The 20071-nt window shown below is 40.1% G+C and overlaps 1 protein-coding gene across 2 annotated transcripts in view; it reads left to right on the top strand.

Moving 5' to 3' along the window:
- Positions 1 to 20071, top strand: part of elp3 (elongator acetyltransferase complex subunit 3) — a 188567-nt gene that overhangs the window by 68195 nt on the left and 100301 nt on the right. For both annotated transcript variants that reach the window (XM_035421321.1, XM_035421322.1), the window contains exon 8: positions 16677 to 16838. In XM_035421321.1, coding sequence (XP_035277212.1) covers positions 16677 to 16838 — 162 coding nt within the window. The remainder of the gene's footprint in view (positions 1 to 16676; positions 16839 to 20071) is intronic.

Raw genomic sequence — 20071 nt, 5'->3', positions numbered from 1 at the left:
ATTGACAGTTCATTTATTCAGTAGGTGAGATTATAAGCTTTCTAACGATGTATAACATGTCTGATTTTTCTTTTGGAATAGCGTTTTATAGGACCGCGTTACTAAAACTCATCTCATCTGCCAATGTCTAAATAAATAAATTAAACGGTAGGCTTCTTTGCGAGCAGCACGCAATTCGCGAGTTGATATTCAGTCTTTCTTCCGTTTTTTCTCAATGTCGTATTTATTATTTGAAATGTGCATTCATGTGTTATTATTCTATCTGTCTCTGTGGCGCTCTGAAATGTGCATTCTCTGCTAAACTGAGCAATGGATTGGAATATGTGTCTGAGGTAGTGTTGCACGGTATACCAAAACTTCAGCACTTTCTCGGTACTTAAAAAAAAAAAAAAAAAACGGTTTCGTATTTGAATTTTCCGACGTTCGGTAGATCTGCGTCAAATGGAAAAGCCAGGGAAATGTGTTTCCCGCATTACTGATTTAGAGGATGAAAAGCGTAGTTTGTCAGAATCTTCGCTAGATGGCAGTAGCAACTAAGGTTGCCAAGTGAGGTGACCTGCGCTTGTGCATTCTCTTCCCTGATACAGCGCAAGCTTTGACTCAGTTCACTTCAGTAGCAATAGGTGTTCCAATGTGGAAATATTTTATTATAGATAGATGCTGTATTGTTATTACAATATGCTGTTTTTAAATCTATTTAAAGGTGAAAGACCTGTTTTAAAGATTATTTAGTTTACAACTGTTCAATTTCAGAAATATATTTAACATATTTCTCCGTTGTTCAGTGTTGTAACACTATAGGCCTATGCATATTCATATGTTGCAGAGGCTTCAACTTAAAGGTTGTTAATGAACCAGGTTGTTCATAAACCATGAATTTGAAAATGAGGTCAGCCCTTGTGGACATTACGTTCCTGACCTATTAAGGTAATTTCAGTATCGTTAGGTACCGAGTACTTTATCAGTATCGAGTATCGTGATACTAAACCTGGTATCGGTATCAAAGTCAAATTTTTGGTATCGTGACAACAGTAGTGTGGCGCTTTTTTTAGTTGCGGCAGGGAAGCGCTGCAGCTGTACATACACGCTCGGCCATCTAAGTGTTACGACATGCCATCTAAATGTTACGACATAGTCAAGGCCTTGACGGGAAGCTGTCAGGACACATCCATGGCGACGCAACTAAGTCATCAGCCAGCGTCTCTTAGCACAAAATTGGCCATAAGTCATCTATTATTTATACGATCATCACAATATTCAGTACATATGTTGGGTGAAGGCGTATGACCATGAGGACACAGCCATTTTAAAATCGCTCCACAGCGGGCCCGATGCTGCCAATGCTTGGACCCCTTCCAACGCCGCTTGCGGCTTTAATTCTTAATGTTCTCACTTGCTGTGTGCGCGTGTGTTTGTGTGTGTGTGTGTGTGAGGGGCTGCCCCTTGCGTTGTATGAGAGTTATGTGTAAGAGTTTAAGTGCCAGTTCTAGTGCAACCCGTGTACAGCGTGGCTGTGGCTGACAACAGTCAACAATAAACAATTTCCTTATTAGGAATAAATTAGTCTCCTGCGTGAACTGTGCATAGCTGAATAGGGTAGGCCTACTCTACTGTATTTTAATGTCGGTCATAATGGTGGTTCTTTGAGAGCCAAATATTTTGAGGTGGTACACAGTGTAAAAAGTTTCCACTGCTCTAAACCACACTAACTTATCAAGGACAGATAACTTTTTTAAATGATGTATGATTTGATTTATTGCAAAAAAAATAAACCCAAAAATGACTTCTGAAATTTAATTACTTCGTTAATTACTTCGCTGTGCACACAGTGCAGCTGTGCTCTTTTACTTAGCTGTGCATTCACTGCAGTGTTTCCACTGCAGGGACTAGGCTCTAAATTAAGTTCCGGGGAGATTATTTTACCCATAGACATATATACATAGACGCCGCATTGGTCTTTGGATTGTACGTCAACGTCGCCGCCATATTGGAGCGGGCAAGACTGGTCTGTAAACAAATACAAGTAAACGGGGGAGGTGCGGTTTTTTGGATAAAAAGCACTATAACGTTCACATTTCTCAACCGATTTCAATGAGTCGTTTTTATATTCAAGGGTTTATGATCTACGTGGAGGAGAAAAAAAAAAGTTTTTTCTCAAAACTTTTCTACTCCACGTAGATCATAAACCCTTGAACATGCCTTGCGGGGGTGCGCCGCCACCTCTCATGCGAAATGAATGGAGGCGGTGTCATGTACAGTGGCTTCACCGTCAGTTAGCATTGTATTAGCTAGCAAAAGATAATGTTAACTAGCTAGCCATCATCTTTCTCTCAAATTAAAATAAGTTTTATTGGCATACGTATTGCCAAAGCATGAGTACAGTAAACATATGAACAGAATACAAGCTTGGGTCTGTGTGTGTGTGGTATTCGTGCGCGTTAGCTTGTGTTATGTCATGTGTAAATTAGGTGAAACTGAATGCTTTGCTGGCTAGCTACAGGACTCGTGGCTATTTCTGATATAGTTTATAACATTTCTGCAAGTAAAAGTAATAAATAAGGCAGTCGATATTTTTATAGAAGCATTCGGAAAGACTGTTACTTTAGCTAGTTAGCTAGATATGTTGTCTACTTATAAAAAAGCTACGCTGAGCTAGCAAGACTGAAATGCAGTGGGAAGTTCTGGTTAGCTAACTGACTAAATATCTATTAGGTTTCACAAGCTAGCTCTTGAGCTGTCTTACTGACTAGCCACAGCCAGTTAGCTAGACAGTAGAACAGTTGTAGATGGCTAACGTTTACATTTCCAACCAATTTCAGTGAGTCGTTTTTATATTCAAGGGTTTATGATCTACGTGGAGGAGAAAAAAAAACTTTTTTTTTCCAAAACTATTTTTCTACTCCACGTAGATCATAAACCCTTGAATATAAAAACGGCTCATTGAAATCGGTTGAGAAATGTAAAAGTTATAATGCTTTTTATCCAGAAAACCCACAGCTCCCTCTTTTACTTGTATTTGTTTACAGGCCAGTCTTGCCCGCTCCAATATGGCGGCAACGTTGACGTATCGCAGCAACGGGCCGAAGCAGTCAATGCGGTATCTACGTTTCTATATTTATGGCTGTGTCCCAAACCGCATACTTCCATGCTCCGAGTGCGCATAGCGAGCATGCCTCCATCTTGGAGTGCAAGTCCAAACCGAAGTTCAGTAGTGCGGAGCACGGATAAAGTACCCGGATGCACACTCCGTTTGATCAAAATTTGAAGTGTACATCCATGCATGCTCCGACTGGGAAAAATCCCATAATTCCTTTTGAGAAAAATGTCAAGAACAACGGTAATGGCGGATGATAGTAGTCTAGTGCGGTCGCTGCCTCTCTCGGATTGGAAACTGAAATCATGCGATAGGAAAATGGTACACAGTGAGGAGTTTAAATAAAGTGGTACAGTTTAATGAATAACGCAATATGTAAAGTATGAGTTTTTTTTAGTTTAAAGATATGTAGTTTTAACGAGTGTAGCGAGCTATATTGACAACATCGGTGCTGATTGTCGGGTCCCGTTTTGAATTATAAACTGCTGTCTTATCCTCGCCACTGCCCATCTTCTTTTCATTTAAGTTGAAATGCACCCCCCGCCTATGGAGTAGCCACTACAGACATGACAGGCTCCATATCTGTTGCCTAACTGAGGTCCCAGTTGTTCGCACACAGTTTGTATACAGCGTGAAAATAATGAAAAAAAAAAACAGACACGACTGTTTACAATGAAATGGCAACTTTATTATGGGGTTGACAGTAGGGTTGGGCCAATGTAAAAATTTTCGAACCGGTTTGATATTAAGCCAAATGCCGGACCGGACTGGTAATACCGAATTTTACCACTAGGCGTCGCACGTGACTCAGCCGCTTCCGAGTGGAACAAAGTGAGAGCCCATGAATGAGAGTGTAGCGGCTATACCGTTGTCAAGTAAAACTCCGGTTGGTAGTTCCAGGGTTTCCGCCAGTGTATTGCAAGCCCGGTGGCCCGCCGGGCCTAAATTGACCCCCCGCCGGGCCTAAGCATCGGGGATTTTTTTTTTTTTTTAATGTATTTTTAAGATGTTTTTTAAACTACAGTTACAGTGGGGCGGCTCGGTTGGTTAAAACGTGAACGCACTATAGGAAAACAGCAGGTCTGTTCTTTACCCTCATTGTGCATAGAGTGACGTTCAACACTTGATGCTTCCAACTATCACAAGCTAACGGTACCTAGCAAGGCACCATTTCTTTAGTAGGCTAACTAACCTCGTTACAAACTGTGTTACAACTTTATCTCATCGGTAAGTACATTATTTTTATATTAACTTAAGTACTGTGTAGGTAACGTTAAACTAGTAGCATGAATGTAACGTTTGATACATTGTAACATTACATGATTTATTAATCGCCATCGTAATAACGACTTCACTTGTTTATTAATAACGTTAGCTTGATGACATTGATGTGCACGACAACATTTGTCGTTTAGCTAACTTAGCTAGCTAGCCAAACAGTAACACAGATACATAGATATTTTGTTGTTGTTGAAATGTGCCCAGCATTCCAAGGCTGTACATTGTTGTAAGATTCAGTAGCCAATCAGTAGGCAGTGTTGTGCATATCCCGCCCTTACAGCTCGTTTCCAGCCCAAACCACTGCAAAGAGAGCAAACTTTTTTTTTGTCAGTGACATTTCCTTCTGACATCTACGACGGCAATCGCAAACCCGACATTTTTTTTCCTTTTTGTATAGCTATTTCCATGGATAAAATCGCATTTATTTTTATTATTTATTGGTAAAAACATTTACTTCATATCCAGGGAGATAGCCAACTACTTTCACGTTACATGACATGTGTAGCCATTTAGTAATACAATGGCATTTCAGGCTAGAAAATAACTCGTTAATCCAGAGAAATTGCTTAGTTGTCTTAGAATCTTTATCGCAACAGAATGTATCAAGGCTGGCAGCCCAGATCAAATTTGTTGTGACAGCTGCCGTCCAAAACAAACACCTGAAAGAGACTGCCTGCGTGCGTGCCTCCCCCAAGGCTTACATCATTGTTTTGCAATGCGCAGCTGTCGTAAGAACATGCTGGCTTCGATAAGTGGAATCGATAAGCTCGGAGCCATACGATTCCAATGAATAGGACAACTTGGAACCGGTTTGCGATCCCCATTCCTATTTAAATGTGCCCAGCATTCCAAGGCTTGTTGTAAGATTCAGCAGCCAATCAGGACTTGAATACTAGTTTTTTGTAGAGTGCAAAAACTTTGATATTATTTATTTTAATTTCTTTTGTTGTTATTGAAATGTGCCCAGCATTCCAAGGCTGTAAGAATCAGTAGCCAATCAGGACTTTTTTCAAGTTTTTTGTAGAGTGCAAAAACTTTGATATTATTTATTTTAATTTAATTTAATTTCTTTTGTTGTTGTTGAAAACACAGCATTCCAAGTCTGTACATTGTTGTCAGATTCTTTGTAAGACTATGCTATGCTGTAAATAGTTGTTGATGTTTTAAAATGTGTGTTCAATAAATGACTTATTTATAACAACATTCACATTACGTAGTTATATTTTCAAATCTCCAGTCAGCTTTTAGCACTGACTAAATGTAGGGCCCTATAGAATCTGTGTTATAGCTTTTTTAAATTCTCAATTCCGCGATTCCGTCCGTGATTCTGTTATCACAGGAACTATAGGACCCTACCTTAATGCTGCCATCAGTCTGTCACTGGCCCGCGCCGGGCCCCCATCAAAAAAGACACTTGATCGACGGGCCGCCGGCCCCTGTCAAAAAATACTTGCCACCGGGCCTAACAACTTTTCTGGGGGAAACCCTGAGTTTTATTTGGACCGTTGTTATGCAAAAGCTCTGGTTAGCAGTTCTATTTGCACCGTTGTTAAGCAAAAACCTCTGGTCGTTAATTCTATGAAAACAATGATGCTATCAAGAAAAAATAGTTCCTTCTCGTTTTAGACCATACAATTAGAACCAATTTTGGTCATTTTTGTCATTACATTATTTAATAAAACTGCATGAAACCATAAGTCAATCAAATTAATCTCCCTAGAACTGTCTTGCATTTTAAATGGTGTGGTCGCGCAGTGTATACATAACGTCTTTCTAAGACCCTCTGAAACGAGTTTTGAATGCCAGCTAGCTTTATGATAGTTTGGTACACAGGAAAACATAAACAGATTTGCAACTGTAGTCTATATAAAATAGGCGAAATATAGGCAACAACCTGTACCTAGTTATGTAGAAAAAAAACGTCCTTGTTATCCTCCGGAGGTAATTTTTTTCAGTACTTTAGTGATTTTTTTCTGTGTAGGCAAATATGTCAGCGGTCGCTCAGTGCTAGCTTTAGTTGCTAAGGGGACGTGTATCGACCACCCCATAGAGATTAATGGAGCTTGTATTTACTTGAGATCATATTGTAGAAGTGTCCTGTCTTGTGCATTTCAGTTTAATATGAAAAAGGCTGGTCCCTACTAGCATTTCCGTTACATATTCACAGTTGTAACCCAAGTCGCAGGAAGCAAAATAGCCATTAGGGAAACAGTTGGAAACTGTGAAGCGACATTTGCACCAATGTAGGCCTACTTAATGGTCGCGATTAAGGAATTAATTTGTCTATAACAGTTGATATTGTAAAAAAGGTCGTATCAATATAACTAAAATGTATATGTATTAAGTTGGGTTTTTTCCATTTAGACGGTTATGTGTAATTTTTACAGGACTTGCATTTAAATAGGTAACTGCATCCAGTCCGCTTGAATAAATATGAAATAAATGCGGTAGCATTTCAGATGGTCGATAATATGTCCTCTCATTCTCTCGCGTTATTCCCCTCAGGTTTATTACCACAATTTTACCGATAGTTACGGCAAAGGTTAAAGGTTATGTGTTTAATGTTGTCACGAAGTGCATCCCACTCTTTTAACTGTTTCTCCGTGCTTCCGCACTTCCATGGTTCGGAGTGCGTAGTCCCAAGCATTGTCTGGAGTGCGTATTCCGGAACACGGTAGTGTGGAGCATGGAAGTCTGCGGTTTGGGACGCAGGCTATGATTTTACCCCCCAAAAAGTCCCTGCTCGGGGGGTAGTACTTTCCAAAAGTACAGGAACTTTGGGGGTCGGTGCAAGCACGAACATTTCTGATTGGACGAGTACTTGCAGAATTTTATTTCAACCGCCATTTTTAAAAATCTGCAGCCGCAAACCGATTTATTATTTTCATAATAATAACTTGAATTCAAATGGTTATGTTATGCGGCGCAGTAGCCTACTTTTGGTTATAGCCTGCTAACATCTTGGAACAGATGAAAAAATAAAAATGGATTATAACTTGTGCTCTGTGCTATAGGGGCGACATAGCTCGGGAGGTAAGAGCGGTTGTCTGGCAGATGGAGGGTTGCCGTTCGATCCCCTGCCCTGGGCATGTCAAAGTGTCCCTGAGGAAGACACCTAACCCTATTTGCTCTGGTGAATGCGAAGTATCAATTGTAAAGCACTTTGGATAAAAGCGCTATATAAATGCAGTCCATTTACCATGCTTTTCTGTTCTTTTCTTGCTTTAGCATTAAGCCTGTTTTATAAAATATTAAGCATTCGTGCTGGGACAGCATATTATGTACCAAAACATTCAAACGGTTTAATTCGGTTGCTGAATATTTTAATCCGGATTTTCTTTGTTAGCCTGTTATAATAGACTCAAACCGTTTGACACAGTTATGTGAGGTATGCGGTAGTTCTGCGTAATTTACATTGGGGATACAGTAAAAGCAAACCGGAGAAAGTCACCTTCTGCACTTTTTGTCAGGGTAAAATAACAGGTTAATTCTAGTAATTGTCCCTTTTGCTTTTTCAAACTGCCATACTTTAACTCTGCAATTCTTCAATTCCACAAAAAGACCAGGAAGACTATGGACTTACGGTGCATGGTTCGCATCTGGAGGGCAAAGCAAACGGTGGCTGTACCACTGCAATATTAATTTAAATTTTCACGGAAGTCCGAGTTTTCATTCTATATATTCTTGTCATTTTGCGATTATATGGAAATGACGATGAGAGTCGAATTAATCAATTCAACAGCAAATTGTTTACGACGTGTGCATGTTTTATGCTGTAAATGTTGTTAGTAGTTATTTGTGGAATGTGAATGCATTCTGTTGCCTCAGATGTCAAGACATGAAAGGGAATTTTCGCATAAAAACATAAAGAATGTGTTTGAGATGATATATAAAACAGTTACAATCTGTATATTGGCCTGTTATATCCTGTTTGTTGCATAACAATGGTCCAAGTCGAACTGCCAACGAGAGTTTTGCTTGACAACGGTAAAATAATATGCCCAAATGGCTGTGGAGGAATATTTCAATTTCCGGTGATTAAGTGGATAAAAATCAATAAATACTAAAGTAACCATATATACTCATTGTTGGTAACCCGTTGTATAAGTGGAATAAACCCCTCCGGGCTGTAATGTAGGCTACTTTGGTGGTAGTATGGAGTTACTGAAGATATCATACGACAGATGGACCAACGACGTCGCTTTTTCATATGTCAGCGGACTAATTTGCCTAATCTTTGCGGGTCTTTAGACCGCGGTGGAAACGCAGACAAAAATGGGCTGAAGGAACCTTTTAGTTCCTTGAAAAGTAGTTCCTGGGACTAAAAGTTCTGGGTACTTTGGGTGGAAACGCGGCTTTAGCTGTGCACTCACTGCAGCTGTGCTCTTTTACTTAGCTGTGCACTCACTGCAGCTGTGCTCTTTTACTTAGCTCTGCACTCATTGCAGCTGTGCTTTTTCATTTAGCTCTGTACTCTCTGCAGCTGTACATGACCAGTCTTAAGTAAGTACCCTGCTAAATTGAAAACATGCAAGTTTTTTTGCGTGTGATTTCTCCTGTAGAAAGGCTTGAATAAACAATTAGGCAGCCTGCCTAAGAAATTTCAATCCAGGAAAAACCCTGGTCTCTGAAAACTGACAAGATTGCGAATGATGAACATAGTTATCGTATCTGTTAGGATTATTAGGGGTCCAAGCAGCGAAGCTGGTGGAACCCTATTGTATTTGTTAGGATTATTATTATTAGGGGTCCAAGCAGCGAAGCTGGTGGAACCCTATTGTATCTGTTAGGATTATTATTATTAGGGGTCCAAGCAGCGAAGCTGGTAGAACCCTATTGTATCTGTTCGGATTATTAGGGGTCCAAGCAGCGAAGCTGGTGGAACCCTATTGTATCTGTTTGGATTATTATTATTAGGGGTCCAAGCAGCGAAGCTGGTGGAACCCTATTGTTTTTGTTCAGATTATTAGGGGTCCAAGCAGCGAAGCTGGTGGAACCCTATTGTTTTTGTCAGGATTATTAGGGGTCCAAGCAGCGAAGCTGGTGGAACCCTATTGTTTTTGTTCAGATTATTATTCTTATTATTATTTTTCTCCGTTAAAAGTGTCTGAGGCTCAGCAACCATAAGTCCTGGAGCAACCAAATTTGGCAGGTGGGTTCCTATGGCCCCCCACTACTCAGACACTAAAAATCACCTATGTCGGCCAGATGGTGGCGCTATAACAAAGGGTCATTCTTTAAAAGGTCATTACTCCCACACCGTAAATCAGATCAACACAAAACCTCATCGACCGATGCATGTAAATGTGCTCTACAACTTTGCCATTGGGAGAACCTATGTCTGCCATATTGTTTGCCCGCCATTTGGACTTTTTTATTAGTTGGGGTGCGGAAGAGCTGGAGCTCCAAATCTAAGTGTTACGACATCTAGTAAACTTCTTTACGGCAAGTGACATCCATGGCGACGCAAGTAATCCGACACCGTAGGGTCTAGTTTTTATCAGTGAGGGGAGGGTCTGAACGTCGGGGAATGAAAGACAGTGCCAGCCAGAGTGCATGCTAGGCTATTAAAGTGATGAATAATTACTTTTCTTTGGCATGGATCCAACTCGGTGAGTTTGTTTAGTCTTTAAATCTGTCATTATGCTGAGAAATTGCTAAACCATTTTAATGGTAGGTTTTCAGTTTCTGTGCACATGCGCGAAAACACGCTGGTATAATAAAACAATGATGGCAATACATGTATAGTCCGCTTCGTTCCGTTGCTAACATAACATAACAAACTATCTTGTGTCTACAGCTGCAGTTTCTCGCAGCAATTTCTAATATTGAATATAAACAAAAGACGCAATTCATGCTGTAGTCTGCCAATGAAATAATACGGTCCATTTGAAGACAATATCGGGTGAGTTCGTTTAGTCTTTAAATCCGTCATTATGCTGAGAGAAATCTTATTCTCAATTTAATCTCTAAATTGACTGAAAGTTTAGGGTTGTAACTAGGTAGTTGTTTCGTAGGTGACTTAACTCGTCTTAACTATTGCTTGTATTTTTGCATAGACTGCGTTGTTGCTGTTCTTGTTTGTGTTAGTGTTAATCAGTTTAACCTACAGGGTCCAAGTTGAACTATGCGTTTTGTTCCCTGCACTTGGAACGGTAGGCTACTGCCCTCTAGGGTTTTCGACACACTTGTTCCTGGTTATGGTTAAACACTTTGTTGTATGTCGCTCTGGATAGGAGCGTCTGCCAAATGCCTGTAATGTAATGTAATGCAATATTCCGTAGCAACAAGATAAACCCGACATTAGCCCTAAAATATGCCAATACAGCAGTGAAAACGCTGCTCACTGAATAACGAAATAAACGAGACAATTTTTTAAAAATTATACCATGTCATTCTACAGTCAATATCTGGGACTAAACATTTAATAAATACACAATCTTACCTTTGGTTTTACGCGTAGATGTCCCTTTTGCGAATGAGTGGTCATATATTGTCTTGGACAATCCGTTTGTGAAAAATACGCGCATCTGTGACGCCTGGGTCGGCTATCTTCATAAATAGCTGTGCGTAATACCACACCTGTTGCTTACAGCGTTGTCGCCCTTTTTAGTACAATTTGGCTTGATTGCCAATGCATGTATTCAGTAGGTGAGAGTATAAGCTTTCTAACGATGTATTACATGTCTGATTTTGCTTTTAGAATAGCGTTTTATGGCTCAGCGTACCCGAAAATGTTTTTATCTGCCAGTGTCTAAATACATAATACAGTAGGCTATTCTGCGAGCAGCACGCAGGTCGCGATTTGATATTTCATCTTCTGTTTCGTTTTTTCTCAATGTCCTATCTATTATTTGAAATGTGTATTATTATTCTATCTGTCTCTGAGGCGCTCTGAAATGTGCATTCTCTGCTAAGCTGAGCAATGGATTGGAATATGTGTCTGACGTAGTGTTGCACGGTATATCAAAACGTCAGCACTGTCGGTACTTAAAAAAAAAAACAAAGAAACGGTTCTGTATTAGAATATTCCGACGTTCGGTAGTTTTGAGTCAAATGTAAAAGCCAGGGAAAATTGTCTCCCGCATTACTGATTTACAGGATGATACGTGTAATTTGTCACACTCTTCGCTAGGTGGCAGTAGCAACTAAGGTTGGCAAGTGAGGTGACCTGCGCTTGTGCATTTTTCGTGGTTAATACAGCACAAGCTTAGACTCAGTTCACTTCAGTAGCAATAGCTGTTCTAATCTGTAAATATTTTATTATAGGAAGATGCTGAATTGTTATTAAAATATGCTGTTCTTAGATCTATTTAAAAGTGAAATGCCTGTTTAAAGATTATTTAGTTTACAATTGTTAAATTTCTGAAATATATTTAATGTATTTTTCTGTTGTTTAGTGTTGTAACACTATAGGCCTATGCTTATTAATATGTTGAACAGGCTTCAATTTAACGGTTGTTAATAAACCAGGTTTTTAATAAACCGTGAATTCGAAAATGAGGTCAACCCTTGTGGACATTACGTTTCTGATCTATTAAGGTAATTTCATTATCGTTAGGTACCGAGTATCGAATCAGCATGGTTTAAGTTTCAAGTATCATTTCAGTATTGAGTATCATGCTACTAAACCTGGTATCAGTATCAAAGTCAAAATTTTGGTATCGTGACAATGCTAATGTGACGCCTTTTTTAGTTGCGGCGCAGAAACACTGCAGCTGTGCGTACACGCCGGACCATCTAAGTGTTACGACATAGTAAAGGCCTTTACGGGAAGCGGCCAGGACACATCCATGGCGACTTAACTAAGTCATCCGACAGCGTCTCTTAGCACAAAATTGGCCATAAGTCATCAATATTTTATACGATCATCATGATATTCAGTAGATATGTTGGGTGAAGGCATATGATCATGAGGACAAAGCTATTTTAAAATCGCTCCATAGGGGGCGCGATAGTGCCAATGCTTGGACCCCTCCCAACGCCGCTTGCGGCTTTAATTCTTATTATTTTTCTCCGCTAAAAGTGTCTGAGGCTCAGCAACCATAAGTTGTACACCAACCGAATTTGGTGGGTGGATTCCTATGGCCCCCCACTACTCAGGCACTACAAATCACCTATGTCGGCCAGATGGTGGCGCTATAACAAAAGGGTCCTGTTTAAAAGGTCATAACTCCCACACCGTAAGTCAGATCAACACAAAACTTCATCGACCGATTCATCTGAATGTGCTCTACAACTTTGCCATTAGCACCACCTATGTCCGCCATATTGTTTGCCCGCCATTTAGACTTTTTAGTTGGGGCGTGGAAGTTTTCTCCGCCTAAATGTCTGAGGCTCAGCAACCACAAGTTGTACACCAACCAAATTTGGTGGGTGGGTTTCTATGGCCCCCCCACTACTCAGGCACTAAAAATCACCTATGTCGGCCAGATGGTGGCGCTATAACAAAGGGTCATACTTTAAAAGGTCATAACTCCCACACCGTAAGTCAGATCAACACAAAACTTCATCGACCGATGCATCTGCTTTTGGGACCACCTATGTCCGCCATATTGTTTGCCCGCCATTTGGACCTTTTTATTAGGTGGGGTGCGGAAGAGCTGGAGCTCCCAATCTAAGTGTTACGACATCTAGTAAACTTCTTTACGACAAGCGACATCCATGGCGACGCAAGTAATCCGACACCGTAGAGTCTAGTTTTTATCAGCGAGGGGAGGGCCTGAACGTCGGGGAAGCAATAGAAGACAGTGCCAGCCAGAGTGCATGCTAGGCTACCAAGAGTTTGTTAGTAAAAGCTTTTTGAGAGGATGAATAATTACTTTTTTTTGGCATGGATCCATTTGAAGACAGTATCGGGTGAGTTCGATTAGTCTTTAAATCTGTCATTATGCTGACAAATAGCTAAACCATTTTATTGGTAGGTTTTGAGTTCCTGTGCAAACGCGTGAAAACACGCTGGTATAATAAAACAATGACGGTAATACATATGCAGTCCGCTTCGTTTCGTTGCTGCCATAACATAACACACTATCTTGTGTCTACAGCTGCAGTTTCTCGCTGCAATTACTAATATTGAATATAAACAAAAGACGCAATTTATGCTGTACTCTGCCAATGTCTAAATAAATAATGCGGTACTCTGCGCGTAGGTAGCATGGATGGTGAGTTGGTATTTCGTTTTTTGCTACTAAAAGTTTGTTAGTAAAATCTTTTTGAGAGGATGAATCATTACTTTTCTTTGGCATGGATCCATTCAAAGACAATATCGGGTGAGTTCGTTTAGTCTTTGAATCCGTCATTATGCTGAGAGAAATCGTGTACTATTCTCAATTTAATCTCTAAATTGACGTTAAGCTTAGGGTTGTAACTAGGTAGTTGTTTCGTAGGTGACTTAGTTAATGCACTCGTCTTAACTATTGCTTGTATTTTTGCATAGACTGCGTTGTTGCTGTTCTTGTTTGTGTTAGTGTTAATCAGTTTAACCTACAGGGTCCAAGTTGAACTATGCGTTTTGTTCCCTGCACTTGGAACGGTAGGCTACTGCCCTCTAGGGTTTTCGACACACTTGTTCCTGGTTATGGTTAAACACTTTGTTGTATGTCGCTCTGGATAGGAGCGTCTGCCAAATGCCTGTAATGTAATGTAATGCAATATTCCGTAGCAACAAGATAAACCCGACATTAGCCCTAAAATATGCCAATACAGCAGTGAAAACGCTTCTCACTGAATAACAAAATAAACGAGACTAAGTTTTTTAAAATTATACTGTGTCATTCTACAGTCAATATCTGGGACTAAACATTGAATAAATATACAATCTTACCATTGGTTTTACGCGTAGAGATGTCCCTTTTGCGACTGAGTGGTCATATATTGTCTTGGATAATCCGTTTGTGAAATATACGCGCATTCGTGATCCCTGGGTAGGCTACCATCAAAAATAGCTGTGCGTAATACCACACTTGTTGCTTACGGCGTTGTCGCCCTTTGTAGTACAATTTGGCTTGATTGACCATTCATTGATTCAGTAGGTGAGAGTATTAGCTTTCTAACGATGTATAACATGTCTGATTTTGCTTTTGGAATAGCATTTTATAGGTCAGCGTAACCGAAAATTTTCTTATCTGCCTCTGTCTAAATACATAATACGGTAGGCTACTCTGCGCGCAGCACACTGGTCGCGAGTTGATATTTCGTCTTTTGTTTAGTTTTTTCTCAATGTCGTATATATTATTTGAAATGTGTATTTATTTGTTATTATTCTATCTGTCCCTGAGGTGCTCTGAAATGTGCATTCTCTGCTAAGCTGAGCAATGGATTGGAATATGTGTCTGACGCCTATTTTAGTTGCGGCGCGAAAAAAAAAAAAAAAAATGGCTGTAATGGAAGCGCTGCAGCTCTACATACACACCGGACCATCTAAATGCTGTTTTATACTTTTATACTATGTGTAGTCTGCATAGTTTCTGTTATGTGCGGCACTCGCGAAGGGCCAAATCATTTGTGCGGCATATTGCACAGGTTGCGCAGGCCACGTAGGCTAATTAGATTTTGTTAGTGACCGTTATAGTTCAAAAGACAACACCTTCATTCATATTTTCAGACCTACTAAATTCTGGACCAATGACCACAAAAATGCTCATCTAGATGTAACTTGTTGCAACGAAGACATTCACCTGACAAAAGCGCTTTTAGTCGCATATTTAACGTTGCCTAGCGGTTTTGTGAATCAACTGTTATAACCTATTAGTCAAAGCCGTATGCCAGTGACCTCATGTCAGCAGTCAACCAATCATCTTCTTTACGGTGTATGCGGGCACTGGTTACTAACTACGTGCTTTTAATTTCTTGAGGAGGTCTGCATTTTCAACGTGGCCGTGGTCTGCAACCATCGCACATGCCGCCCATTGCCCACAACCCCTACACAGACCCATTTTTACGTGTACTATGCAGAAGTATAAAACAGCCTTTAGTGTTACGACATAGTAAAGGCCTTTATACCTAGCGGCTAGGAGACATCCATGGCAATGCAGTAGATATGTTGGGTGAAGTTATATGATCTTGAGGACAAAACCATTTAAAATTCGCTCCATAGGGGGCGCAATTTGCCAATGCTTGGACCCCTCCCAACGCTGCTTGCGGCTTTAATTTTATTATGTGTTGTCGGTGGTTTAATATGTTGTCTTTAACTGTTTAGACAAATTATTTACACACTGCTGTCTTACAGTGTTCATTGGGGGTACATATTTGAGTGCTGTTTTTAAACGGAATCAGGCAATGCACTTGCCAAGAGTAGGGGTTTCCAGAATTTTAAATCTCAAGATCACTAAAATGACCACCCTTTTGCCATACAGACTGAATTAAATCTTTAATTGCTGACTCATATTTGGCGCTTCTCCACCACCGTGCCGTGCCGTGCCGTGCCAGAATCCATGCTCCCGCTTTGTTTTGCTTTCTCCACTGCCACCTGACTCGTGCCGGGCCGCAAGTACCTGTGCCGATTTTGCTACTGTTCTGGGGTAGGTACCAAAGGTCCTATCCATGCTGTAATTCGATACTGCAGACCGTTGACTGGTCAATGGAAATCGTCACAAATACGTCATCCCATGTTCAGTTTGTTCACTGGCAGCAACCGCCTTTTTTAAATACCAGAACAGCAAGAGAGAATAACGTTAACTAGCGAATTCTACAGTCAATACCTGGGACTAAATATCGAATAAATATACAACCTTACCATTGGTTTTACGCGTAGAGATGTCCCTTTTGAGACTGAGTGGTCATATATTGTCGTGGACAATCCGTTTGTGAAATATACGCGCATTTGTGATGCCTGGGTACCTTCCAAAATAACTGCGTAATACCACACGTGTTGTTAACGGCGTTGTCGCCCTTTTTAGTATAGTCTGGCTTGATTGACAATTAATTTATTCAGTAGGTGAGAGTATAGGCTTTCTAACAATGTATGACATATCTAATTTTGCTCCGCTTTACTCCTCCCATGACTCCTCCTACCTTCACGGGTCTGTTGTGTAATGGAGAAGCGCAACAGGCAACACGGCACGGGTAGGATACAAATGCTTGCTGTCCTGTACTGTGCTGTGCTGGTCAATGGAGAAGCGTCATTAGGCTACTCACTATAGGCTAGAGTCCGGTGTTTTTTTAATGCAGTTGTACGTGTATGCATGTCTAAATCATGGTTTTATTTTTGTTCGAAATATTGGGAAAACAATGGAATATACACCCCCATTCTACCCACTTTTTGGTAACCCTTAACTTATATGACTGAATTGCCCCACAGGTACTCTGAACAAAGCAACACCAAGTGCGTGGGGATCACCATAGAGACTCGCCCAGACTACTGCCTGAAGCGGCACCTGAGCGACATGTTGGGATACGGGTGTACCCGGCTGGAGATCGGGGTCCAGAGCGTCTATGAAGATGTGGCCCGTGACACCAACAGGTCTGAGTACCAGGGTCAAGATACTTGCCTGGATTCTATTAATATTAACTTAAACGTGAAAATAAATGTAAGCATTCACATACAGTTGAGGCCAAAGGTTTACATACATCTAGGCTAAAGACATTAAAACTCAATTTTTCACAACTACACACATTTCATGTTACCATGCATTTCCTGTGTTAAGCAGGGCTTAAAGTTCTCCGGCACTGTGCCGGAATTCCGGCGCGGGGCCATTTTAGATTCGAAAATAAATTATGTCTATGGAAAATATTCTTGCGTATTTTTTTAACTGTCGCATAAGCAAGAATATGGCTGTATATGTATGTATACAGCCATAAGGAACCCTATATTTTGTATTAATAATGTGGACCTACTTCCTTCGTTTACACTGTGGCTCAGCGAAGTGTCAGCTCAATAATGCATGTGACTGCGCTGCCTTTAAAAAGCACTGCAGTATGAATATGCTATTCGTTTTGTTTTCATTTCATCGTCGCCATCTTTTGGACTAATTTGGTAATCGTTTGGAAACAGTAGTCCTATGCCGCATATGCTGTTTAGAGACCAACGGAGGAACGAGCGTTGAAAAGTTTGAAAGATAGGCGTATTGGATATTCTTTATGGCTTTGAAAGTTGTGCTTGGACTTGGATACAATTACCAGACTACGGTTTCCGATTGAGGAAAGGATGTGTAGATAATTTATTTTTCTGCCATTTGGACCTTTGAAGTTAACGTGAGGATTCACATTTAGAAACGATTAGATTTGGTGTTCTTGTCTTTCTGAAACGGGTCGCGATATGTGCCACAGCCGTCATCCATCTGGCTTGTAGCCTACAGCTCGCTAGGCTTAGGCTATGTTTTTAGCATCTTATACCACCAAAGTATCTCTAATATCTTCCGTTTGTGTGCGTATATTTTGTTAGCTTTGAGCGTATAACAGTAGCCTAGGTATCCAATCACGTCCAGTCGTCATCAACATCATGCGCACAAGAATGGTGAAGAATGGAAACGAAATTTATTAAACCTGGTGAAAACGCAACCGTTACCGTAGTTGCCAGATATGTCAAAAATAAATGGAGATGGGCTTGGATAGAGGAAACTGGTGGACAGTGCACTTTATCTTTTTGTTTGTTTTGCACAATTTGTTATTGTTTGTTATTTGTGGTAATAAACATTTTCACGCTGGTATAATAAAACAATGACGGTAATACATATATAGTCCGCTTCGTTCCGTTGCTACCATGAGATAACAGACTATCTTGTGTCTACAACTGCAGTTTCTCGCTGCAATTTCAAACATTGAATATTCACAAAAGACGCAATTTATGCTGTACTCTGCAGATGTCTAAATAAATAATACGCTACGGTCAAGCTTTGAGAGGATGAATAATTACTTTTCTTTGGCATGGATCCATTTGAAGACAGTTTCGGGTGGGTTCGTTAAGTCTTTAAATCTGTCATTATGCTGAGAAATAGCTAAACCATTTTATTGATAGGTTCTGAGTTTCTGTGCAAACGCACGAAAACACGCTGGTATAATGACACAATGACGGTAGTCCAATACATATATAGTCCGCTTCGTTCCGTTGCTACCATAACATAACGACCTACAGCTGCAGTTTCTCGCTGCAATTACTAATATTGAATATAAACAAAAGACGCAGTTTATGCTGTAGTTTGCCAGTGTCTAAATAAATAATTCAGTCCATTTGAAGACAATATCGGGTGAGTTCGTTTAGTCTTTAAATCCGTCATTGTGCTGAGAGAAATCGTATTCTCAATTTAATGTCTACATTGACTGTAAGCTTAGGGTTGTAACTAGGTAGTTGTTCCGTAGGTGACTTAGTCTTAACTCGTCTTAACTATTGCTTGAATGTTTTCATAGACTGCGTTGTTGCTGTTCTTGTTTGTGTTAGCGTTAATCAGTTTTACCTACTGGGTCCAAGTTGAACTGTGCGGTTGTTCCCTGCACTTGGAACGGTAGGCTACTGCCCTCTAGGGTTTTCGACACACTTGTTCCTGGTTATGGTTATACACTTTGTTGTATGTCGCTCTGGATATGAGTGTCTGCCACATGCCTGTAATGTAATGTACTATTCCGTAGCAACAATATAAGACAGGCTAAACCCCACATTAGCCCTAAAATATGCCAATACAGCAGTGACAACGCTGCTCACTGAATAACGAAATAAACGAGAAATTCTTTTTTTTAAATTATACCAAGTCATTTTACAGTCAATATCTGGGACTAAACATTGAATAAATATACAATCCTACCATTGGTTTTACGCGTAGAGATGTCCCTTTTGCGACTGAGTGGTCATATATTGTCTTGGATAATCCGTTTGTGAAATGTCGGCTATTTTCAAAAATAGCTGTGCATAATACCACACCTGTTTCTTACGGCGTTGTCGCCCTTTTTAGTTCAATTTAGCCAGATTGACAATTCATTTATTAAGTAGGTGAAAGTATAAGCTTTCTAATGATGTATAACATGTCTGATTTTCCTTTTGGGATAGCGTTTTATAGGTCAGCGTAACCAAATTTTTCTTATCTACCAATGTCTAAATAAATAAAACAGTAGGCTACTTTGCGCAAAGCTCGCAGATGGCGAGTTGATATTAGGTCTTTTATTTCCGTTTTTTCTCAATGTCCTATTTATTATTTTAAATGTGCATTCATGTGTTATTATTCTATCTGTCTCTGTGGAGCTCTGAAATGGGCATTCTCTGCTAAACTGAGCAATGGATTGGAATATGTGTCTGACGTAGTGTTGCACGGTATACCAAAACTTCAGAACTTTCTCGGTACTTAAAAAAAAAAAAAAAACGGTTTCGTATTTGAATTTTCCGACGTTCGGTAGTTCTGCGTCAAATGTAAAAGCCAGGGAAATGTGTCTCCCGCATTACTGATTTGGAGGATGAAAAGTGTAGTTTGTCAGAATCTTCGCTAGATGGCAGTAGCAACTAAGGTTGCCAAGTGAGGTGACCTGCGCTTGTGCATTCTCTTCCCTGATACAGCGCAAGCTTTGACTCAGTTCACTTCAGTAGCAATAGGTGTTCCAATTTGGAAATATTTTATTATAGATAGATGCTGTATTGTTATTACAATATGCTGTTCTTAAATCTATTTAAAGGTGAAAGACCTGTTTTAAAGATTATTTAGTTTACAATTGTTCAATTTCAGAAATATATTTAACATATTTCTCCATTGTTCAGTGTTGTAACACTATAGG

Source organism: Anguilla anguilla, chromosome 6 (genome assembly GCF_013347855.1).
Source record: "Anguilla anguilla isolate fAngAng1 chromosome 6, fAngAng1.pri, whole genome shotgun sequence".
NCBI classification, from domain to species: domain Eukaryota; kingdom Metazoa; phylum Chordata; class Actinopteri; order Anguilliformes; family Anguillidae; genus Anguilla; species Anguilla anguilla.
This window is presented reverse-complemented; position numbering and strand designations above follow the sequence as displayed.